Genomic DNA, 22,382 nt, shown 5'->3' with positions numbered 1-22,382 from the left:
AAACTGGAAGATTAAAATCAACGAAAGCGGGCAAACGAGGCCGTCCTGCTCACAACGACATTAGCAGGATTCCTGCGGAAGCAGCCTCTTACGGGGTGAGGTGGATGGATAGATGGATGGATTGGAGCTGCTCCTATGGGATACAGCGGGGAGGAAACCCTCTAACAGTGATGGGATGGGGGACCTGGTGTGACTGGGACTGATGGCCACAGAGCTGAGTGCTTTTCCCACTGCATCTCCTGGGGATTACTACTCTTACAGCAGGAATTTCTCCCCTAAACAGAGCTTTCCTGCCCTTCCCTGTTGCTTTGTAAACAGTGGTTGCTTTGGGATGGGCTGAGCGGGGCCAGTGCTGACATTGAGAGTGAAAAGAATGTCACTTTAAATGGTAGTTCTTTAAAGAAAGAAACCAACCAACCACTAAACCCAACGTTGCTGCAGGTTCCCACATCTGCTGCATTCAGAGCACCACTCTGTGACTGCTTTTAGGGTCAGATGGGCACTGAGAGCAGCCCATCTGCATTGGGGTTTAGCCCCTGAAACCACACATTGGAGCCATTTGCTTTGCAAACGCTGTCTGTCCTCTTAATTAAACACAGCCCTGCTCACTCCCGGGTGGTTTCCAAGCTGGAATGCATTCGTTTCCCTTCTTCTCCCCCAGGAGCAGCTGCTCAGTGCTGCACGGAAGCGCTCAGGGCTTTCCCACAGCTCCACAGTTCAGCCCCAACCTTTGGGAGCAGCTTCCTATTCAGGATGGTTCGGCTGCAATGGGAAAGCAGGGAGGGAAGGGGATGCACTCAGCGCAGAGCTGAGTGTGTGGGGCAAAGGAGAAATAGGGGATCTGAGCATGGGGAGCATTGTGAGCATCCCCACTGTGTGCCATGGGAGCTCTGAGCTGCTGCGCAGTGAGCAAAAGGTGGAAAGGAATTGAAGCTTTGCTTTGTTCCTGAGGTTTAAAAGGGGTTTTTATTTTTGTCCTGTTTAATAGCATTTCCTGATAGCTGGCATATGGGGTAGCACGAGGCACGACCTGGTGGTGGTGGGGATGGGCATTGCCGCACACAGCAGACCCCTCACAGGGCTCTTAGGGGGCATGCAGGGGGGTTTATATGGGATAACACAAGGCAAGACATAGCGGTGGTGGGGATGGGCATTGCTACACACAGCAGACCCCTCACAGGGCTCTTAGGGGGCATGCAGGGGGGTTTATATGGGGTAGCACGAGGCACGACCTGGTGTTGATGGGGATGAGCATTGCTACACACAGCAGACCCCTCATAGGGCTCTTAGGGGGCATGCAGGGGGGCTAAAAGGGCTTTGGGACTGCTCAGGGTGTGCTGGGTATCTGGCATTGCATGGGGAGGACAGTTCTTTTCCAGAGCATTTTGGGTTGAAAAAAGCCTGCAGTGGGTTTTTCCAGTGCTCTGCATGGTGGTAATGCCATCACCCCCCATCGCTCACTTTGGATGTGACATAAAATAACCACATTTTCTCCCCTCAGAATAAGGAAACAACAGTGGGGAACTCAGCACCCAAGGGCTGTGGGGCTGCACACCCCAATACGGATGGGGCCATGCATTGAAATCCCCTCGGTGGAGATTTCCCCCAAACTTCATGGGTCTTTTTGCACAGTTCCCATAGAGCTGCAGACCCCCACAGTGTGGGGACCCATCACCCTGAGCCGTTCTCTGTGGTCTCCCTTTGCTTGTGGTCTCTCATTGCATGCATGGGGAAGGGGATCTCAGTGCCACCTCTGCATACTCGGTCTGCAACACAGGGAGAGGAGGGGGAGGTGTTAAAACACACGTGGGAAGAAATGAGTGCCCCTATGTCCCACAGCAATGCTCACAGCTGAACCTTAAGGGGGGGTTCTGGGGTGTAAGAGGAAGCAGAGCAGGGCTGGGGGAGGGGAAAAAGAGTAGAAAGGGCAAAAGGAGGAGAAGAAAAAGAGTAAAAAAGGGTTAAAAGAGAGAAAAATAAAGGCAAAAAAGGGGGAGGAGGGAAAGAGACATAAATCAGGCAGCCCAGGATGGGGGGCAACTCACCTCCTGGCTTCGTTCTGTAGCTCTATGGGGTGGTAGTGGGGGTCTGCACTGCTGGGGGGGCTGTAGGGCTCCGGGACCCCCATTGTAGGGCTTTGTGCAGAGCTGCAGCATCAGTTGGATGGTGATGGTGAGGACTGAGGGCAGCAGAACCACCGGCAGCCACTGCAGGCACTGTGCTGTGGGGTGGGGGGGGAACATGGGGATGGGTTTTGTAGTGGTCACATAATGGCTGTGATTGATGTAAGGGTGGGATGGGAGGATTGGAGCATGGTTGGAGCACTGGGCTGTGCAGCAGTGGGGGATTTCAGCACATGGGGATGTGAGGAGATGGGGGAAAGGGGTTTCCAGAGTGCACCCAATGGGGAACAGATGGCAGAATTGGGGTGGGATGGGCTGATAGGGGCTGGGGTCTGTTGGGAGGGGGAACAACGGGCTCAGTGCCATCCCCATGTCCTTCACTGAGTGGGTTTTGCTACAGAGTGCAGAGCTGAAGCATCCCTGGACCCAGTGAGCACAGAGCAAAGCTGCACCCCATGGTACCCATAGTTATATCCATGCAAGCAGGGGATAGAGCAGTGCAATGGGAGCTGACCTGTGCTGCTGGGCTGGCTGGTGGTCACAGTGATGGCCTGTGCTGCTCTGCATGGCTGTGCACCCCACGGTGCCATCCCACTGCTCAGCTGTGAGCCAAGTGAGGCTCCAGGCACTGAGGACACCACGTTCATCCATAGAGGTGGCCATCATCGGGTGACTGACATTGCTGTGGTGCCAATGGACGACGTCCCATCCCTCAGGGACATCATAGAGGTGGCAGAGCAGAGGGATGGCAGCCAAGGGTGGCTCACGCAGCTCCATATCCATAGGCAGCAGGATGGAGAGAGTGGGCTCTGCAGCACCTGCAGGCAATGGGGACATTGATGGGGTGATGGCAGTGCCAGAGCTGTGTCCTCATCCCTCACCTGCTTTGTCCCCAGGATGTCCCAATACTCACCTGTGACCACCAGCCTGGTCCCGTTCCCAAACTCAAATGGATAAGCAGCGGAACTGCAGTAATAAAAGCCAGAGTCCTCCAGCTGCACAGCGCTGATGTAAAGGGAAAACAATCCCTCTGCTCTCACCATCGCGGAGTATTTTCCATCTGAACGTGAGGAATTTGAGCTCTGATAGATGGAGTGCAACCTGTTGCCCTGCAGCTCCCAGTACCAATTCACATCCCAAAGCCGATCCGCATTCTGGTCTCTATCAGTGCTGCAGTTCAGCTCTGCTGTGTGCCCAGGGCGGACCCAAAGCTGTGCAGGGCTCTGCAGGATCCGTATCTTTGCCAAAGCAGCTCCTATGGGGTGAGAGGGTCTGAGTGTGGGGCAAGCCCCAAATCGGGGCCATTTGGGGTTTTACTGGCATTTGGCAGCTCGGAGCCCTTTGATGGGTGCTGGTTGCTGCCCCCAGAGCTCAGTGCTGCCTCAACCCCAGCACAAATCCTATGGGGAAAGGGAATTCTATGGGTCTGAGATGGTGCTACACAGAGCTGCCCTGCCCTGGGTGAGGGGTGTCATCCCCATGTTGAAGGTGGGACATGGGGAGGGAAGGCAGCGGTGCTCAGTGGATCCGCCATTGCATCCGAACTGTAACAGAGATCACACTGAGAATTTAAGGCTAAAAGCAAATATCGTGGCGAAACCAAATCCTACATCAAATCACACCAATGTGAGCCCCCCTCCCTCTGCTTGGACCACTCAGCCAATGCTAAGAGCTACAGGGAGCAGAAAATGGGGCTGGGGCAGCACATACCGGGCAGCAGCAGCAGCAGAATGGCACCGGCCGGGCTGCAGGGCATGCTTGGATGGAGCTGAGCTCAGCTGCACGGCTTCAGGCTGCTCTCAGCTCTTGCAGAGAGCTCTGAGGGGGAGATTTGGGGTGAGACGGGACCCTGAGGCCGAGGAGGAGCCTTCCTGGGCCGCATCCTGCAGCCGAGGTTATGGCTGATGTGACACCAACGCGCCCGGGTTGCATTTAGGGGCACACAAAGAGGGGAGGGGGGAACTTTGGGAAGGGGACAGAGATGGTGCCCATGCAGGACATCAGGGGGTGGGGGATGCAGAGAGACAGGGGGGGACATGGGCTGCTGGGGGTCATGGGTGGGGTGAGGGCAGCTCATTTGAGTTCTTTGTGGTTCCTGCAGCCGGAGCAGCACTGCGGTCACATTCACCTCGCTCATTTTATCCCCCCCGCCCCTGTTGTTTTGTCACCTTGCTGTTGTTTGCTTGCACACAGCCCCCGTTGTTGCTACCCCCCACCCTTCTTGCTGCCCTCAGACCGTTGGGTTTCCAGCATCTCGACGTCTTTGCTCGACCACAACAACAGAGCAGGGCGGGCAGCGCCGGGGGAGCAAAACTGCCTTCAGTCCTTTGCCCTTTGAAGGCCACTTTGGTGAGAACCCGAGGTGAGGATGGCAGCAGGGGGGGGATTTTCATCCCCAGAAGGTCTTTGGCACTGCAGCACACTGTGGTTTGCAGTGCTGGGGGCTGGGACTGCCTTCTTTCACCCCATCGGTGGGGGGCAGAGGGTCCTTGAGGGACCATCTCCAGCCCTGAGCATTGCAGAAGTGGTTAAAAACCCAAATATCTGTGTTTTCACCCCTAAATATGAATCCCACACAGTACTTGGCTTGAGAGCTGGGGTGTGATCCTGCAAACCCAGAGCAGGATATGATCCCTGTGGGGACAGCACGGTCCTTATAGGGCCACTGCAACTCTCCTGGGGGCACCACTTCCATGTGGGGTCACCATCATCCTCCTGGAGACACCACAACACTCATGGGGACACCACGAACCTCACAGGAGCATTGAGATCCATAGGGGGACACTGAGACCTTCATGGGGACATTGAGACCCTCATGGGGACACTGAGACTCACATGGGGACACTGAGACCCTCAAGGGGTTGCTGAGACTCTCATGGGGATACTGAGACCCTCATGGGGATACTGAAACCCTCATGGGGACACTGAGACTCTCACGGGGACACTGAGACCATCATGGGGACACTGAGACACTCATGGGGACACTGAGACTCTCATGGGGACACTGAGACACTCGTGGGGACACTGAAACCCTCATGAGGCCACTGTGCCACTTATGGGGCTGATTCCTTTTGGGACACCATATTCCTCATGTGGACACTCCATCCCTTATGGGGACATCCAAGCCATGTGGGGACGCCACGATCCTCATAGAGACCTCACAACCCTCCTGGGGACACCATGACCTACCCTTATAGGAAAAAAGTGACTCTGATGGGGACATGGTATCCACGTGGCCAGGAAGCGTTGCTGCCAGGGCCAATGCTTTGAGCAGCGCCCTGCAGAAGGGCTGCACATCACCGATGGCACCGGGGGGTTCCTCCTTCATAGTGGTGGCGGTGAGGCTGCTGCCGCTGTATATGGGTGTGTATTGGGGCTGGGGGGTCTTAATGCTAACAGGGTGCTGGGGTTGGGGCTGGTGGTGACCCCAACTCAGTCCCTGCAGAACTGCTGGAGCTGTGGCAGCCGGATCCCATCCTCTTTGTGGAACCTGGGACTGCGGTGAGCATCAGATGCATTGTAGATAGGAAGATGGACGGTGCAGGTAAAGTGCAGTGGTTTCAACGCAGCCCCGGAGAGGCGCCCCGACTGCTTCTGAGCTGCATAGATGGAAAGCAGGATGGATTCTCCTGTGAGTATCAGAGGGATTACGCTGTGCTGCACATCCAGGCTGCTCACCCCAAGGACGCTGCTCTGTACCTCTGTGCGGCTTCCACCGGCTCCAAGCTGCAGTTTGGCAATGGCACCGTGCTGCTGGTGGGAGGTAGGAAGGTGTGGGGGGACCCCCGAGGCTCCATTGGATGGGAACCCCATAATACCCACTGAGTGGGACCCCTCCTCACCTCACACAGCCCCCTGCCTCCTCCCTTCCTAAGGGCATCTCCATGCCCTCCAATGGGTCGGGACCCCCACATCCCTCCATTGGTTGGGACACTCCATGCTGCCCTCACTGTGTGGGACACCCCCCATGTCACCCCACTAAATGAGACCCCCATGGACCCCCCATGAGTTTAACCCCAAAGCTCCCCCATTGCGTGTTGTCCACCTTCCACATCCTCCCTATTGAAATGGACCCTCGTGCCTCCCCCAGTGACTGTGACCCCCATGTCCCTCCCTGAAACAGACCCCCCCACTCCCCCTGGCACTATATGGGGGTCCCCACTGAGCTCTCTTTCTGCAGACAGCTGGAGGATCCACAGCTGGGTTCGGGTTCTGGCCGCCCGCGGGTCCCCCCAGTCCCCCCTCAGCCCAGTCTGTGCTGTGGGTGCCTCTGGTGGCCCCATCATCATCTCCTGGCCAAGGGGGGACCGTCCCTAGGAGGTGCTGGGGCTGGGGAACAGCACAGAGCTGCTGCTCAGCCCTGGGGGGCCGGGGGGGCTCTGTGAGGTTCACTTCAATGCTTCTGGGCCTCTCATCCAGAGGAGCACAGAGATGCATGAGGCTGTAGGTAAGCACAGGGTTGGAAGGATGGGGGGAAAAGGAGGCTGGGGTGAACCCTCTTTGTGGCTCCTTCCAGCTGGGACATGAGGGGGGAGAAACTGGTGTAATACAGGGGATCAGAGGAGAGTAATGTGGGGTTCAATGGGATCATTGTGGCTGTTGTGGGGTCATGAGAGGAGGCAATGGGGTCCATTGGGGGACAAAGCAGTCTGTGTGGCAGTGATGGGACACAGGTTGGTCCCCAGATGGCTGCCCACTGCCTAGCACTGTGGGAATGGCCATGGCTGGGATGCTGCTGCTACTGCTCAGCCTCTGCCTCAGCACCTGCTGCCTCCTCCCTGCATGGGCAGGTAAGGAGTGGGGCAGGGAGGGGGTGTCCTCCTGCCCCTGCTGACCCCCACTGTCCTGTGTACCCCTATGGGGCTGCTGCATCCAGTTCCACCACCCTCAATTGCCCCCACCCTCAATTTCCCTCCATCTTCTACCTCCCCATCACCCCAGCCCAGTGCTGGAGCCATGTTCCTGTCCCATCATCAAGCCATCAGCCAACGGTCCCAGAGCCTCCAGGACCACAGGTGGGGGTCCGGGTGGGGGTGGTGGGGTGGACAGTGGTGGACAGTGAGGGGATGTGGGGGACAAAGAGGGGCAATGGGGTATAAATGAGGGGCAATGGATGGCAATGAGGGACAGTGGGTGGCAATGAGGGACAATGGGTGGCAATGGGGGGGGGCATGTGGGAAATAAATGGGGGCAATGAGGGGCCACAGGTGGCAATGGGGGACGTAGGGGATAATGGGGGACAATGGGGTGTCAGTGAGGGGCAATGGGTGGCAGTGGGGAGATGTGAGGGGTGATGGGGACAATGGGGTGTCAGTGAGGGACAGTGGGTGGCAATGGGGGGGCATGAGGGATGATGGGGAGTAATGGGAAGCAATGAGGGTGGCGATGGGTTCCATGTGGGGGTTCCATGGGGGACTGTGTGGGGGTATAATGAGGCCCTTGTGAAGATGGTGGGGGTTGACAGAGGATATAATAGGGCTGGAGCCACAGCAATGGTGCTGGTGCTATAGGGAGAGCTGATGTACGCACACCTCCCCCTATCCGGACCCACACCGCCAAGACACCACCAGTCCCCATAGCCCATACTGTGGCTTCCCCGGCCGCTTTACCCAAAAGGCAAAGAAATAAAGGCCTTTAAGCCTCAAAAACAACCCGACCCACAGCGTGCTGCTCTCGTTCCGCCCCCCCCAACCCACCCCACACCGACCCCATTCGTTGTAATGAGACCTCCCACCGCCAGGGGGCGCTGTCCGCTCTCCGCTCTATCCCGGCCTACAACTTCCGTCGTGCCCCGCGGCCTCTCCGCCCCCCGCCCCCCCCCAGGCCGCCATGGGGGCCGCCGTGTTCTTCGGTTGTGCCGGGATCGCCTTCGGCCCAGCGCTCGCCCTCGTGTTGTTAACGGTGGCGGCGGAACCGCTGCGGGTCATTATCCTGGTGGCGGGGTGAGAGTGGGCCTGGGGCGGGGGGAGGGCTCTGAGGGGGGTATTGGGGGCCTTTAGGGCCCATAGGGGGTATTAGAGGCCTTTAAGTTCCATAGGGGGTATTGGGGGCCTTTAGGGTCCCTAGGGGGTATTGGGGGCCTTTAGGGTCCATAGGGGGTATTAGAGGCCTTTAAGACCCATAGAAGGTACTTGGGGGCCTTTAGGGTCCTTAGGGGGTATTAGAGGCCTTTAAGACCCATAGAAGGTACTTGGGGGCTTTTAGGGTCCTTAGGGGGTATTAGAGGCCTTTAAGGCCCATAGAGGGTACTTGGGGGTCTTTAGCGTCTATAGGGGGTATTGGGGGCCTTTAGGGTTCATAGGGGATACTTAGGGGCGTTCAGGGTCCTTAGGGGGTATTAGAGGGCTTTAAGACCCATAGAAGGTACTTGGGGACCTTTAGGGTCCATAGGGGGTATTAGAGGCCTTTAGGGTCCATAGGGGTTATTGGGGGCCTTTAGGGCCCATAGGGGGTATTAGAGGCCTTTAAGTTCCATAGGGGGTATTGGGGGCCTTTAGGGTCCATAGGGGGTATTGGGGGCCTTTAGGGTCCATAGGGGTTATTGGGGGTCTTTAGGGCCCATAGGGGGTATTAGAGGCCTTTAAGACCCATAGAAGGTACTTGGGGGCCTTTAGGGTCCGTAGGGGATATTGGGGGTCTTTAGGGCCCATTGAGGGGGGTATTAGAGGCCTTTAAGGCCCATAGAGGGTACTTGGGGGCCTTTAGGGTCCATAGGGGGTACTGGGGGCCCTTAAGGCCCATAGGGGTTATTGGGGGTCTTTAGGGCCCATAGGGGTTATTGGGGGCCTTTAGGGTCCATAGGGGGTATTGGGGGCCTTTAGGGTCCATAGAAGGTACTTGGGGGCCTTTAGGGTCCATAGAAGGTACTTGGGGGCCTTTAGGGCCCATATTGGGTATTGGTGGCCTTTAGGGCCCATAGGGGGTACTTGGGGGCCTTTAGGGTCCATAGGGGTTATTGGGGGCCTTTAGGGCCAATAGCGGGTATTGGGGGCCTTTAGGGTCCCTAGGGGGTATTGGGGGCCTTTAGGGTCCATAGGGGGTACTTGGGGGCCTGTAGGGTCCATAGGGGGTATTGGGGGCCTTTAGGGTCCATAGGGGGTATTGAGGGCCTTTAGAGCCCATCGGGGGTACTGGGGGCCTTTAGGGCCCATAGGGGGTATTGGAGGCCTTTAGGGTCCATAGGGGGTACTGGGGGCCCTTAAGGCCCATAGGGGTTATTGGGGGTCTTTAGGGCCCATAGGGGTTATTGGGGGCCTTTAGGGTCCATAGGGGGTATTGGGGGCCTTTAGGGTCCATAGAAGGTACTTGGGGGCCTTTAGGGCCCATATTGGGTATTGGTGGCCTTTAGGGCCCTTAGGGGGTACTTGGGGGCCTTTAGGGTCCATAGGGGTTATTGGGGGCCTTTAGGGCCAATAGCGGGTATTGGGGGCCTTTAGGGTCCCTAGGGGGTATTGGGGGCCTTTAGGGTCCATAGGGGGTACTTGGGGGCCTGTAGGGTCCATAGGGGGTATTGGGGGCCTTTAGGGTCCATAGGGGGTATTGAGGGCCTTTAGAGCCCATCGGGGGTACTGGGGGCCTTTAGGGCCCATAGGGGGTATTGGAGGCCTTTAGGGTCCATAGGGGGTATTGGGGGCCTTTAGGGTCCCTAGGGGGTATTGGGGGCCTTTAGGGTCCATAGGGGGTACTTGGGGGCCTTTAGGGTCCGTAGGGGATATTGGGGGTCTTTAGGGCCCATTGAGGGGGGTATTAGAGGCCTTTAAGGCCCATAGAGGGTACTTGGGGGCCTTTAGGGTCCATAGGGGGTACTGGGGGCCCTTAAGGCCCATAGGGGTTATTGGGGGTCTTTAGGGCCCATAGGGGTTATTGGGGGCCTTTAGGGTCCATAGGGGGTATTGGGGGCCTTTAGGGTCCATAGAAGGTACTTGGGGGCCTTTAGGGCCCATATTGGGTATTGGTGGCCTTTAGGGCCCATAGGGGGTACTTGGGGGCCTTTAGGGTCCATAGGGGTTATTGGGGGCCTTTAGGGCCAATAGCGGGTATTGGGGGCCTTTAGGGTCCCTAGGGGGTATTGGGGGCCTTTAGGGTCCATAGGGGGTACTTGGGGGCCTGTAGGGTCCATAGGGGGTATTGGGGGCCTTTAGGGTCCATAGGGGGTATTGAGGGCCTTTAGAGCCCATCGGGGGTACTGGGGGCCTTTAGGGCCCATAAGGGGTATTGGGGGCCTTTAGGGTCCCTAGGGGGTATTGGGGGCCTTTAGGGCCCACAGGGGGTACTTGGGGGCCTTTAGGGTCCATAGGGGGTATTGAGGGCCTTTAGAGCCCATCGGGGGTATTGGGGGCCTTTAAGGCCCATAGGGGGTATTGGGGGCCTTTAGGGTCCATAGGGGGTACTGGGGCCTTTAAGGCCCATAGGGGGTATTTGGGAGCCTTTAGGGCCCATAGGAAGGCGCTTGAGGGGCTGCTGGGGACCCACAGGGGTTGTCTGGGGACCGTGGGGGGGACCAGGAGCAGCTAAGGGGGGGGTGGTACTGAGGTCCGCTGGGGGGCTGAGTGGGACTTCAGGGCCCATTGAGGTGGGTGTGGGAGGGGTGCTGGGGTATTGAGGGGCCCGAGGTGCTGCCTGGTGGGCCTGGAAAGGGCCTTGGGGGGCTGTGGGGTGTTGGTGGCTCTGGGGATCTTTGGGGGGGTTGTGGGAGGGCAGGTGGGGATGCAGCAGGGATGCAGGGCCTCCTCTCCTTGGGAGTCTGGCCTGTTGTGCCTGGCCTGGTGCTGTTACTGGGGCAGGTTTGGTGGCATGACCCCTTTGTGCCTCCCCCACCCCACCAGGGGAAGTGTTATCTGTCATGGTTGGTCCCCAGATCACGGCTCCTGCCAGGGCTTTGCTGCTGCCATGGGTTAATGCAGGGCTTCTCTGTCTGGGAAGGAGACAGGGGTGGCTCTGAGCTGACCCTTTCTCACTTGTTCTCATCTTGACTGTGCAACCCTTGACTGAACCTTCCTCAGGCACAGAACTGAGCACCTTTCCCTGCTCCCTAGGGCAGCAGCTGTCTGCAGAAAAGCTTGACATGGCCCTGAGAGAGAAAGGAAGATTTCTGTCTTCAAATCTGTTTGATTTTTCAGCTGTGAGCTTCCTCGGGCAGATTGTTTCAGCTCACGTGACAGTGATCAAACAGCAGACACTGCCACGAAAAACTTCCCATGCTGAACGTGTGACCTGTAGCCAAAACAAACCACAGCAGCAGCTGATGGCTCAGTGTGTCATAGATCCTGATTGGAAGTGCTGCTGGGGTTCCCCGTCTCAGCCCGCTGTTCTCTCTTTGCAGGGCGTTTTTCTGGCTGGTCTCACTGCTCCTGGCTTCTCTCATCTGGTTCATTTCAGTCCATCTCAGCGACCAGGGCAATGCCAGACTTCAGTATGGCCTCCTCATCTTTGGAGCTGCTGTCTCCGTCCTGCTGCAGGAGGCTTTCAGATTTGCCTACTTCAAGCTGCTCAAGTAAGGGCCCATCCATGGGCAGCACTCCTCACTCCCTCAGCCTGAGTCCTTTCAAGCTGTGTATTGACTTTCTGGTATATGTGATCACTGCTGATCTCTGATTTTTATCCACAAAGATTCTTCCTCCTTAGATCCTGCAATGGAGCTGTTTTCCTTCACTCCAGACTTGGTTATAACCACCCCTATTCCATCCTGTTTAACAAAGCAGGGCAGATCCCCACTCAGGCCCTGTTCCTCCCCACCTCCTCACACTTTCCCTTCTGCCCAAGCAGGAAAGCAGATGAAGGCCTGGCTACGATCAGCGAGGACGGCCGGTCTCCCATCTCTCTCAAGCAGATGGCATACGGTGAGCATAGAACCAAGCAGGCATCAGGTGGGCACTGCATACAGCACAGTCACAGTTGGTCATAGCTGATGTCATTGTCCCCTCTGCAGTGTCAGGTCTGTCCTTTGGCATCATCAGTGGCGTGTTCTCAGTCATTAATATCCTGGCAGACTCCATCGGGCCGGGCATCGTTGGGATCCATGGGGACTCACCGTACTATTTCATCACCTCGGGTGAGGCTGGGGGCTGGCTTGGGTCCTGCCCCACCACAGCAGGGAAGCGTGGGGGGCTCTAAAGGGGTTCTGTGTCACCCTCTTCCCGCAGCATTCCTTACCATGGCCGTCGTTTTGCTCCACACCTTCTGGGGAGTGATTTTCTTTGACGCCTGTGAAAAACGCCGTTACTGGTGCTTGGGGCTGGTTGTCATCAGTCACCTTGTTACATCGGGGCTGGTGAGTTTGGTATACTGGAGCAGACAACCTCTGCACCAAAAGCTGTCCCCCAGGTAAAGCTGGGTGTCATCAGGTGCCCATCTGGGGGCAGGGAGGGGATTATAAGGACCCCCACCTGGGGTCTCAGGCTCCCTCTCTGCCTCAGAGGAGTGGGGCAATTCCTGTCTCCCTTGTGCAGCTTGTGGCCAGGGCAACCTGTTGTGCTGTGGCTTGGGGATGTGGGATTTAAGCAGGGTTAGTGGAGGGCTGCGGGTCAGCTGGAGGATTATTTGCTAAGCCCCTGGTGGGAAACTTGTAGGCAGGAGTTTTAGCCAGGCTTACCGGAGCACCACCGTGCTTGGAGGCAGCTACATGAGAGGAGGGCTCCCCTTTCCATATTCCAAATCACAAGGGCCTTGGAGGTGCCTGGTGTGGCTGGTAGGTGATAATGTTCTTAACTGTTCTCTGCCTCTGCAGACATTCCTGAACCCCTGGTATGTGGCCAGCCTGGTCCCCATTTACATCATCACCTTCTGTATGGGCATCTGGGCCTTCTTCACAGCTGGGGGCTCCTTCCACAACATCCTCAAGTGCCTCTCCTGTAAGAAGTGGGCTGGGCAGGGAGGGGCATCTGATATGGGGTGTCAATGCAGCTAAATAGGGTTGTTTGTGGTCTGATTTTTGTGTGGAGCTAGGAGTTGGATTCAGTGATCCTTATGGGTCCTTCCCAGCTCGGGATCTCATATGGTTCTGTGCCCTGTGGGCATTTGGGTGGGTCATCCCCTGCTGCCAGGGTGCAGGGAGATCTGTGGGCTTTGGGTGGCATCAGCTGAGGGGATGTGGGAGGATGGGTGTCACCTGGACCTGCCTGCCTGTCCCCAAGCAGCAGCTGCAGCTCCTGGCTTTTGGGGGACTTATATTAAGCCCCCACCCCAAAATAGCCCCACTCTCTGTTGCTAAACGCTCATCTTCTTCCTTTCTTTCTGGGACTCCCTCCCCAGGCAAGCAGGAGGATGACAGCAGAGTGATGATGTACTCAGCACTGCAGGTGCCTTTTGAGGACTGAGCAGCGACAGCAGCCCTGCCTGCCTGCATCGCCTCGATACCCAAGTGCCCTGTTTTTGCCAGCTGGGAGGTCTCAGTACTGCCTTCACTTATGCTGAGGCTGTGAGGCTCCAAGCGGTGCCAGGGCAGCCTGGGGAAGGTTTGCTCCTCTGGAGCTCCCAGATGGCTCTGCTGGGTTCAGCTCAGCCCCAGTGCAGCCCCACTGAACAACCCTCTTGCCCACCCTGACCCAGAGCTGGGGCACAAACTCTGCTCCCAGCCCCATCCCCCTTCCCTCCTGCCCACTCTGAGCACCTATGGGGGCAGTTTCTGCCTGGTGCCATGCTGTAGCCTCATGGGCACCTCTGGCCATAGCGCTCCCATTAGCTTTGTTAGTGACTTCTCATTAGACTTTTACAGGGTATCTCTGAGGGTGAGCATTGGGAGAAGATCCAGGTGCCTCTGGGGCTGCTGCAGTGCCCCCCAGGCATGGGGGAGAGGACCCCCCTCCCTCACCCTCCCCATTGAGGGGCTCTGGGCTGTGACTCTGGGACCACCCCCCTCCCCAGTGTTCAATCCCACTCTCCCATTCCCCTTTTGTTTTTGGGATGATCTCTGTTTTGAGGGCACGGAGACCCCTCCCCCCATAACCAGCAAGGGGTTGGGGGCTGCTCTGCCCTCCCCAGCTTGCTGCTCTCCCATTCTGTTTTGTTATTATTATATTTCCAAGTGTCTGGGAGCTGCTTTGTGATCTGGGGGAGGGAAGGAGTCTTAAATTATTTTTTTGATTCAAAGTAAAACCCTTTTAATAGTGATGAGCATTCATGGCACCGAGATTTTTCTGGGATGGGGGTGAAATTGGGGGAGGGGGGAATGGGGATCAGTGCTCTGCAACCTGATCTGCCTCCAGCCCCCCCAGCTGTGGGGTTGGGAAGGGGCTTTACTTCCAATGGGGGCCCCTTTTGGAGGGCTGAGCCCCACTACACTCGTCCTAAGGGGGGCCCTTCCTGGCTCAGGGTTGGTGACTCTCATCTGAAGCCGCGCGTCGGGAGGAGGCCTTGAAAACGACGTCCTGTTCCTGGGTCTTCTGGGTGCTGCCTTGCAAGAGAATGGCCAGGATGAGACCCTCCATGAGGATTTGGGGGGGTCCCAGTGTGGGCCCCCCCACCCCAAACCCTCCTCTTTGGTGGTGAGGGTTTATTATGGGGGTCTCTCACCAAAGCCGTTTGTTCACAAAGTGAACAGCGAGGAAGAGGCCGAAGCAGCCGAGGACGGTACCAAAAACGATGGCAATGACTTCACCTGTGTGTGACCCCACAGAGGGCTCAGGGCAAGAAAGGGGTGACCCCCACCCCTAAGAGCTGCCGTGGTTGTGCTTTACCTGTTGAATACCCCTGGGAACCTGCAAGAGAAGAGCCCAAACTGAGTGCTGAGGGCCTTGGTGGGGTCCCCTGCATCCATCCCTGAGCTTAATTCTTACTGCTGAAGGATGCCAACACTGGACGCTGGTTGAGGTCTTGGGGGTCCCTAAAATTGTCCTCCAGGCGTTCAACTGAGGGCTCATCAGCTGCTGTAGCATACAGGGAACCCTGCAGCTGCTCCAGCTGCAACGGGAACAGACTGGCTGCAACCTCATTCCTCATCCCAACAACCCCAAAAGCCCCCAAAGCTGTACCTGTGCCATGCTGATGCGGACAGGCTGCTGGAACACGGTCCAAATCACGCTCTGCAAGCACGGCGGGGTGGTCAGGGACCCGTTGTAGCGGTAATAGCGGTCCAGGCGCTTGGGCAGCAGCTCCTGCACGTTGAAGGAGGGGATGGACGTTGTCTGCCCTGCAAGGGACAGCAGTGTGGGGTCCCCCTTGCCTGCACTGTCCCCTCTGTTGTCTCCTATGCGCTGCCCTCTCGCTCACACGCCGCCATCTCACCAGCGTAGCGGATGCTGCCCAAATGGCTCAGGATGTTGGCGTAGGCGGCGTTGGGTTCATCACCAACCTTAAGGGGGGATAAGAGGGGCTCAGAGCTGTGCTGTAGGGCTGGGGGGTGGTTGGGGGGCTGTACCCAACCCCATACCTCCAATAGGACTCCAAGCACGGCCAGTCCGGCTGCGTGGTGCTGCGCCTCGCTGGCGTTGGCGTAGCGCTCCGCGTCGTAGTGCACCACATGCATCTGCAGCACCGTGGGGCTGGGACCCCCAGCTGTGCCCTGTGCCCCACACCCTGCCCCACATCCTGCCCCTGTCCCATCCTGGGCCCATTCTGTGCTGGTTTTTGCACCTATATCCATCCCCCACACCCATTCCCATGCTGTTTCTTGCACCTGGACCTATTCTTGCACTCATTCCCATACCCACACTCATTCCCATACCCATTCCCATGCCATTTCCCAGACCTAGAGCCATTCACCTACCCCTTGCTGCACCCAGACCCATCCCGGAGCCCATTTCTCATATCCGTTCCTACACCATTCCCATGCCATTTCCCAGACCCTTTACCATTCCCATGTTGATCCCCACACCCAAACCCATTCCTGCGCCCATTTCCCTCACTTGGACACATTCCTCTACCTGTTCCCATACCATTTCCCACACCCAGACCCATTCCTGTGCCAGTTCCCATACCTTTTCCCACCCCTCTACCCATTCCCATACCATTTCCCACACCCAAACCCATTCCCACACCTGTTCCCATACCACTTCCCACATCCATACCCATTCCTGAGCCCATTTCCCACACCCAAACCCATTCCCACACCTGTTCCCATACCATTTCCCACATCCATACCCATTCCTGAGCCCATTTCTCACACCCAAACCCATTCCCACACACCCCTTATACCTCTGCGGGTGCCCGGTGCCCATCCAGGAGGTGCTCAGCCCCCTCTGTATGACCACTCCGACCCCAATGAAAGTGGAGCTGTACAGCAGCAAAGCTTCGGGGCAGCCCCTCCAGGCGTAGGGTGGGTGGCAGAGCCAGCATCACTGCAAGTAATACCACAACGTGGGGACTGAGAAGGGCTATGATGGGACCCCCATCACCTCCCCCAGACTCTGTTCTTACCAGTGTGGCCGTTGTTGGTGAGGCTGAAGGTGGGGACAAGGGGGTGGTTGTACCCCATAGGGCGGATGGGGGGCAGTGAGGGGTCATGTAGCACCCTCTGCGTTGTAATGTCAATGGGGGATTGGGATTGGCCCCCGCATGCAGAGTGTCCCTCAGTCCAGTGATGCTGCCCTTGGGGACCTGTGGGGTGACAGCATGAGGACCCCAATAGGGCCAGCGCTCCCCATAGCCCTATAACACACCCAGAGCATCACGTGGACCTAAATGCTGTTGTTTTCCCCCCAAAAAGCCATTGTTTTTGCCCTCCCAAAATCTGGCCCCTTGGGGACATCGGTGACGTTCCCAGCCTGGTGCCACCACTAATCTGGGGACATTTTTCCAGCTGGTGAAGCAGGGACAAAAGCAGCCGCTCAGACGACCTGCTCTGACCCCATAGCAAGTGGCACCCGTGGGGTCCCCATCCCCACCAAGGGGTTTAACGGGGATTTGGCCGTGGATGGACCCTAATTGGATTTGGCAGCCGAAGCGGGGCCCTGAGCCTTATATAAAGGAGTACAATGGGCCCATTGGGGTCTTGGCATTGAGGGGGGGTGGTTGTGGGGGCCCCATCATCCATCCAGCAGCTTCTTACTATGGGTGGGATGAGGTTTATGGGGGTCGTTGCCCACAGAGCACCTTCCTATTTAGGGGGACCCTTCTGCTCTGTGGCAACATTGGGGCTGGACCCTGAGTTACAGTGAGGTGTTGGGGGGGGGGGGGGGCAATAGGGATTTGGGGTGGGGTGACCCCGCGTTCCATTGAGGTGTCTGGAGGGGGGCAATGGGGATTTGGGGTGGGAATGAGGCACCCAAAGCGAAGGCAATGGGGAACTGGGGTGACCCCAGGTGCCATTGAGGTGCCTGTACGGGGGGGCTCACCCCAGTGCTGCTGCATGGACCCCACTCACCCTCATACGTCCAATGGGAACCTGTGGAGGAAGCAGAGCTGTTGGGGAACTCTGAGGGGGGTACAGGGCTTTAAGGGGGTCCCCCAACCCAGGGGATCCCCGGACCCTTCCCCACAGCCACAGGGAAGGGTTGACATCAATGGGGAGCTGCAAAATAGGGTGAATTCCTGCAGAAATGGGCAAAATTGGGGGGGGGGGGCACTCACCATCAGGCAGCGCAGGGCACAGAGCCCCCAGCAGCAGGAGGGCACGCAGCATGGTGGGGGGGGGGGAGCTGCTGGGTGCTGCTGCCCGGCCTTAAATACCCCCCCCTTGGGAATTCCTCCCCCCCGTGGAGGTGGGAATGAGGATGGGGAGGGATGGAGGAGCGGAGCAGGGCGGTGGGAGGGAGGGTGAGGGGGGTCCAATGGGATGGAAGGGGGGCGTTGGGTTGGAGGGGGGCATTGTGGCGCTGTGGGGGGGGGGGTAGGGAGGGAACGTTATGGGGGTAGTGGGGACTTGGGGGGAGCTCTGTGTGCTGGAGGGGTTGTAGGGTTTGGGGGGCACTATGGGGGTAATTGGGAGGCAGTGGGTGGGGGGCACTTATGGGGCAGCCGCTGGGGTACTGGGAGGCACTGGGGGGGGCATTGAGATGGTACTGGGGAATGATGGGGAAGGGCACAAGGGGGGGAACGTTATGGGGGTAGTGGGGACTTGGGGGGGGCTCTGTGTGCTAAAGGGGTTGTAGGGTTTGGGGGGCACATGGGAGGTAATTGGGGGGACACTATGGGGGTAATTGGGAGGCATTGGGTGGGGGGCACTTGTGGGGCAGCCGCTGGGGTATTGGGAGGCACTGGGGGGGCACTGAGATGGTACTGGGGGAGCAATGGGGGATGATACAAGGGGGAGGGCACAAGGGGGGGGGATGGAGAGGAGGGGTCTGATAAAGCTCCGCCCACCCCCACGCGCGTTCCCGCGCCCGCGCCCGCCCCCACGTGGGCGCACACGCGCCTGCTCCCCACCCCCCACCCCATTATGTAACGGCGTTGAGGTAGACGCCGCGCTCCCATTGGCTGAAAGGAAGGTGGGCGGTACCGAGCTCCGTCCCGTAGTACCGGCGGGACGGGACCGCTGTGGGCTCTTCCTGAAGGTTCCGGTAACGTGGGCCGAACCGGACCGGTCCATTGAGGCCCCCCCCGCTCCCCGCCACCCCCTGCGTTACCTCCTCCGGCCGCTAGAGGGCGCTGCGCCGCGTCACACCGCCGCCCCGCCACATGGAGGGGCGTGGCCACGGCCCCACCCTCCCAACCAATCGCCTGCGGGCAGCGTCCGCATTAGGCGCAGCGTGCGGCGGCGGCAGCCAATCAGATAAAAGGGGTGTGGCCACAAGAGGAGGCCACGCCCACTACCAGGGGTGCGACAACCAATGGGATGTCAAGGGGCGGGGCCACGGCGGTGGCACGTGCGGCCGCGCACGTGTACGCGTGGGGTAACCGCAGCCGGGGCGGAACCGGCGCCGGTACCGGGACAGAACGAACGGGAACGAGACCGGGACGGAGGGACCGGGAGAACCGGAACCGGGCGGGCACGGCCCGGCCCAAGCGGCTGCTGCCGGCAGGTGGGTGGGTGAGGGGCGGCTGGAGTGGGGGTGGGGGGTAAAAGGGGACAGGGGGAGGGGAACCGGGAATGGAGAGGGGAGGATCGGGGTATAAAGGGGTGTAATGGGGTATAGGGGGGTTTAAAGGGGTATAATGGGGTATAAAGGGGTATAGAGGGGTATAATGGGTATAATGGGATGTAAAGGGGGCATAAAGGGGGTATAAGAGTGTATAAAGGGGTATAAGGGGGATGTAAAGGGGTATAGGGGGGTATAAGGGGGATGTAAAGGGGTATAAGGGGGATATAAAGGGCATAAAGGGGGTATAAGAGTGTATAAAGGGGGTATAAAGGGGTATAGGGGGATATAAAGAGGTATAAGGGGGTATAAAGGGGATGTAAAGGGGGCATAAAGGGGGTGTAAGAGTGTATAAAGGGGGTATAAAGGGGAATAGGGGGGTATAAGGGGAATGTAAAGGGGTATAGGAGGGTATAAGGGGGATGTAAAGGGGTATAAGGGGTATAAAGGGGTATAGGGGATATGTAAAGGGGTATAAAGGGGGATGTAAAGGGGTATAAGGGGGATATAAAGGGGTATAGGGGGGTATAAGGGGTATCAAGGGGATGTAAAGGGGGCATAAAGGGGTATAAGAGTGTATAAAGGGGGTATAAAGAGGTATAAGGGGGATGTAAAGGGGTATAGGGGGATATAAGGGGGATGTAAAGGGGGCATAAAGGGGGTATAAGAGTGTATAAAGAGGATATAAAGGGGTATAAGGGGGGGGTATAGGGGGATATAAAGAGGTATAATTGGGTATAAAGGGGATGTAAAGGGGGCATAAAGGGGGTGTAAGAGTGTATAAAGGGGATATAAAGGGGGTATAAGAGTGTATAAAGGGGATATAAAGGGGTATAAGGGGGTACAGGGGGATATAAAGAGGTATAAGGAGGTATAAAGGGGATGTAAAGGGGATGTAAAGGTGGTACTGGGGTTAGAAGGGCTGAAAGAGCTCAGTGGGTTACAGGAGAAATGCTATTTCATAGGTAATAAGAAGTAAAAGATGAATGGAATAAAAGATAAAAAGAAGAAAAGGTGAAAAAAAAAGACAAAAAAAGGTTAAAAGACAAGATATATTAGTAAGAAGGGCCAAAAAATAGAGGATAAACTGCCCATCTTTCCCCCCCCCCCCCCCCATTGATTTCCCCTTTTCCAGGTGATTCCGACCCCCATGGAACCCTCCCAGCGCTCCCCTGGTTCTGGTGATGGCATCAGGACTGAGACCCCCCCCAGAACCCCCCCAGGGCCCCCCCGGTCTGAACGGGGCCGTAAGAGAAAGGCTGGGGGGGACCCAGAGCTGCCCCAGTTGCCACGTGGTGCCAAGAGGCCAAAGGATGGGGATGGGGGTGCTTGGCACAGCACCACCCCCCCCAGTGATGGTGACCGGCTGTTTGCCCAAAAAGTGAGTTTTTGGGGTGAAAAAAAGCAGTGTTGACCCACCCAAATCCATTGTGGGAGGTGTTGGGGGGTCTCATAGGGATGGTGGCCTTCATCTTTCTCCTCCTCCTCCTCACAGTGCCGGGAGCTGCGGGGCTTCATCCGCCCTCTGACAGAGCTGCTCAATGGGCTGCGCATGGGGAGATATGACAAAGGTGGGTGCCCCATGATCCTAAAACCATGGCATAGGGATTTATGGCATGGGAGTTCCACCACCACGTCCCCATAGTGTCCCCTATACCCCCCTCCCTTCCCCATAGGATGGGAACTTAGTTCCATCCCCGTGGTCCCCTACACAGCCACCCCAAAACCTGCTCCATAGTACTGAGATTTATGATACGGGGTCTCATCTTTACGTTCCTATGTCCACCTTATGGGACAAGGATTATGGCACAGTGATTCTGTCCCCACGGTGCCCTCAGGGTTGTCCTATGGGATGGGGATTTATGCAAGGGAGCTCCATCCCAGTGTCTCCCCATGGTGTCCCCAAACTCAGCCCATGGGATGGGGATTTATGCAAGGGAGCTCCATCCCAGTGTCCCCCCATGGTGTCCCCAAACTCACCCCATGGGATGGGGATTTATACAAGGGAGCTTCATCCCCATGGCCCCCCATGGTGTCCCCAAACTCAGCCCATGGGATGGGGATTTATACAAGGAAGCTCCATCCCAGTGTCCCCCCATGGTGTCCCCAAACTCACCCCATGGGATGGGGGGATCCCACCCCGCAGGGCTCAGCAGCTTCCAGCAGAGCGTGGCCATGGACAGAATCCAACGGATCATTGGTGTCCTGCAGAAGCCTGAAATGGGGTGAGTACCCACCCCCCAAACAACCCCAAGGATCTCCTCTCTATGAGGGGCTCCACAGCCCCCCTCCCCTAAATGCTCCCCATTGTGGGGCTGGGGGCTGACGGGGCCCCCCTCCGCCCCACAGCGCGCGCTACCTGGGGACCCTGCTGCAGGTGGAGGTGATGCTCAAAGTGTGGTTCCCCCACGTCGCCCCCAAAGCCGGCCCCGATCCCGACCCCGTCGGGGTCCTCCTGCTTCTTCGTGACCGTCACAGCGCACACGGGGACGGCACCACATCGGGGACATCAGGGGGGACATCGGGGACAACATCAGGGGTAACAACAGAGACGACACCAACAGGGACAACACACCCCAAGTGCCCCCTCCCCACCCGGACTGGGGCTCTCCCTACAACACCTGATGTGTGACCGTCCCCAACGTTGGATTTTTCTCTTCGTTTTGGTTTTTTTGGGGGGTTTATTTTTTTGGCCTTTTTTTTCTGGTTTTTAATTGTTTGTTCGTTTGGGGTTTTATTTTTTGTTTGTTTGTTTGTTTGTTTTTTAATTATTACTTGGAAAGTTGGGAGCAGGAGGCAGCGCCCCGTCCCTGGACTGCAAGAAAGACCTCGAATGAAGCAGATATTTGGGGTCACCCCCCCCTCTTAAAACCCCATAGACACGCAGCAGAGCCGCCCCCCCCACCCCGAGCGCAGTGCCTTGGGGCCTTGCTGCAACCCCCAGGGGGTTGGGGGGCACAAGGGGACAGGGGGATGGGGGTGGGGGGCAGGCCCCCCTGCAGCAGCACAGCCTTCCCCCGGCCTCGTGCCTTCCCCGTGGGGTCTGGGGGCGCGACGCGTTCCCCCCGTGGGAGCAATAAATGGCAGCAGAGCAGCCGGGCTGGGCTGTGACAGCATCCTCTGTACTCATTCGGGGTGTTATATGGGGAGGGGTGGGGGCTGTTTTGGGGCTGACGGGGTGTGGGTTTTGTCCTCTTGGGCTCTGGTGTCCCCTGAGCTTGGCTCCCATTTGGGTCTTGGTGTCACCTCTGGGTCTGGTGCCCCTCCAGTGCCCCCCCACCCTTGCCCCAGTTGCCCTCCTGAAGCT

General features: G+C 57.7%; 3 protein-coding genes and 2 pseudogenes across 9 annotated transcripts; 3 read left to right on the top strand and 2 right to left on the bottom strand.

Annotated features, from left to right (window-relative positions):
- Positions 1 to 963: 963 nt before the first annotated feature.
- On the bottom strand, positions 964 to 3,879 carry LOC116654392 (immunoglobulin lambda-1 light chain-like; annotated as a pseudogene). The gene is made up of 5 exons (XR_014937408.1): positions 3,834 to 3,879; positions 3,037 to 3,378; positions 2,638 to 2,941; positions 2,046 to 2,221; positions 964 to 1,766 (listed from the first exon to the last, which is right to left on the bottom strand). The product of XR_014937408.1 is annotated as an immunoglobulin lambda-1 light chain-like (transcript).
- Positions 3,880 to 4,176: 297 nt separating this feature from the next.
- Positions 4,177 to 7,222, top strand: LOC116654399 (uncharacterized; annotated as a pseudogene).
- Positions 7,223 to 7,945: 723 nt separating this feature from the next.
- Positions 7,946 to 14,231, top strand: APH1A (aph-1A gamma-secretase subunit). The gene is made up of 7 exons (XM_015884599.2): positions 7,946 to 8,065; positions 11,446 to 11,616; positions 11,889 to 11,962; positions 12,052 to 12,174; positions 12,266 to 12,393; positions 12,850 to 12,973; positions 13,374 to 14,231. The coding sequence occupies exons 1-7, from the start codon at positions 7,953 to 7,955 to the stop codon at positions 13,436 to 13,438; spliced, it is 798 nt and encodes a 265-aa protein (XP_015740085.2). The 5' UTR covers positions 7,946 to 7,952; the 3' UTR covers positions 13,439 to 14,231.
- On the bottom strand, positions 14,196 to 18,718 carry CA14 (carbonic anhydrase 14). 4 transcript variants are annotated; one of them, XM_085524584.1, is made up of 11 exons: positions 18,623 to 18,718; positions 17,393 to 17,442; positions 16,476 to 16,655; positions 16,254 to 16,396; positions 15,490 to 15,585; positions 15,345 to 15,411; positions 15,092 to 15,249; positions 14,897 to 15,020; positions 14,798 to 14,818; positions 14,634 to 14,718; positions 14,196 to 14,510 (listed from the first exon to the last, which is right to left on the bottom strand). In XM_085524584.1, the coding sequence occupies exons 2-11, from the start codon at positions 17,406 to 17,408 to the stop codon at positions 14,429 to 14,431; spliced, it is 972 nt and encodes a 323-aa protein (XP_085380710.1). In that variant the 5' UTR covers positions 17,409 to 17,442; positions 18,623 to 18,718; the 3' UTR covers positions 14,196 to 14,428. The 4 variants fall into 4 exon arrangements, with proteins under 4 accessions (XP_085380710.1, XP_085380711.1, XP_085380708.1 ...); XM_085524585.1 differs by having other exon boundaries at positions 18,496 to 18,624; XM_085524582.1 differs by lacking the exon at positions 18,623 to 18,718 and adding an exon at positions 17,628 to 17,780 and having other exon boundaries at positions 17,422 to 17,442.
- Positions 18,714 to 22,191, top strand: CIART (circadian associated repressor of transcription). Of its 3 annotated transcripts, none has more exons than XM_085524587.1 (5): positions 18,714 to 19,018; positions 20,211 to 20,456; positions 20,571 to 20,646; positions 21,222 to 21,300; positions 21,453 to 22,191. In XM_085524587.1, exons 1-5 carry the CDS (start codon positions 18,827 to 18,829, stop codon positions 21,460 to 21,462), a joined length of 603 nt encoding a protein of 200 aa, XP_085380713.1. In that variant the 5' UTR covers positions 18,714 to 18,826; the 3' UTR covers positions 21,463 to 22,191. The 3 variants fall into 3 exon arrangements, with proteins under 3 accessions (XP_085380713.1, XP_015740084.2, XP_085380712.1); XM_015884598.2 differs by having other exon boundaries at positions 18,812 to 19,018; positions 21,425 to 22,191; XM_085524586.1 differs by lacking the exon at positions 20,211 to 20,456 and having other exon boundaries at positions 18,812 to 19,018; positions 21,425 to 22,191.
- Positions 22,192 to 22,382: the final 191 nt, after the last annotated feature.

The sequence above is a fragment of the Coturnix japonica genome, chromosome 27 (genome assembly GCF_054131305.1).
Source record: "Coturnix japonica strain WE chromosome 27, WE-NBRP24, whole genome shotgun sequence".
Taxonomy (NCBI): Eukaryota; Metazoa; Chordata; class Aves; order Galliformes; family Phasianidae; genus Coturnix; species Coturnix japonica.
The sequence above is the reverse complement of the archived record's forward strand: the minus strand, read 5'-3'. Positions and strand labels throughout refer to the sequence as shown.

What these genes read in the sequence shown, in the direction of transcription:
- APH1A (XM_015884599.2), top strand. Translation starts at nt 7,953, where the DNA reads ATGGGGGCCGCCGTGTTCTTCGGTTGTGCCGGGATCGCCTTCGGCCCA. An exon ending in ACCTTGTTACATCGGGGCTG is followed by an intron (nt 12,394 to 12,849) that starts GTGAGTTTGGTA and finishes CTGCCTCTGCAG; the next exon opens with ACATTCCTGAACCCCTGGTA. An exon ending in CATCCTCAAGTGCCTCTCCT is followed by an intron (nt 12,974 to 13,373) that starts GTAAGAAGTGGG and finishes CTCCCTCCCCAG; the next exon opens with GCAAGCAGGAGGATGACAGC.
- CA14 (XM_085524582.1), bottom strand. Translation starts at nt 17,679, where the DNA reads ATGCTGCGTGCCCTCCTGCTGCTGGGGGCTCTGTGCCCTGCGCTGCCT. An exon ending in CACCAACAACGGCCACACTG is followed by an intron (nt 16,397 to 16,475) that starts GTAAGAACAGAG and finishes TATTACTTGCAG; the next exon opens with TGATGCTGGCTCTGCCACCC. An exon ending in GGCACCGGGCACCCGCAGAG is followed by an intron (nt 15,586 to 16,253) that starts GTATAAGGGGTG and finishes ACGGTGCTGCAG; the next exon opens with ATGCATGTGGTGCACTACGA.
- CIART (XM_015884598.2), top strand. Translation starts at nt 18,827, where the DNA reads ATGGGATGTCAAGGGGCGGGGCCACGGCGGTGGCACGTGCGGCCGCGC. An exon ending in CAAGCGGCTGCTGCCGGCAG is followed by an intron (nt 19,019 to 20,210) that starts GTGGGTGGGTGA and finishes CCCCTTTTCCAG; the next exon opens with GTGATTCCGACCCCCATGGA. An exon ending in CATGGGGAGATATGACAAAG is followed by an intron (nt 20,647 to 21,221) that starts GTGGGTGCCCCA and finishes CCCACCCCGCAG; the next exon opens with GGCTCAGCAGCTTCCAGCAG.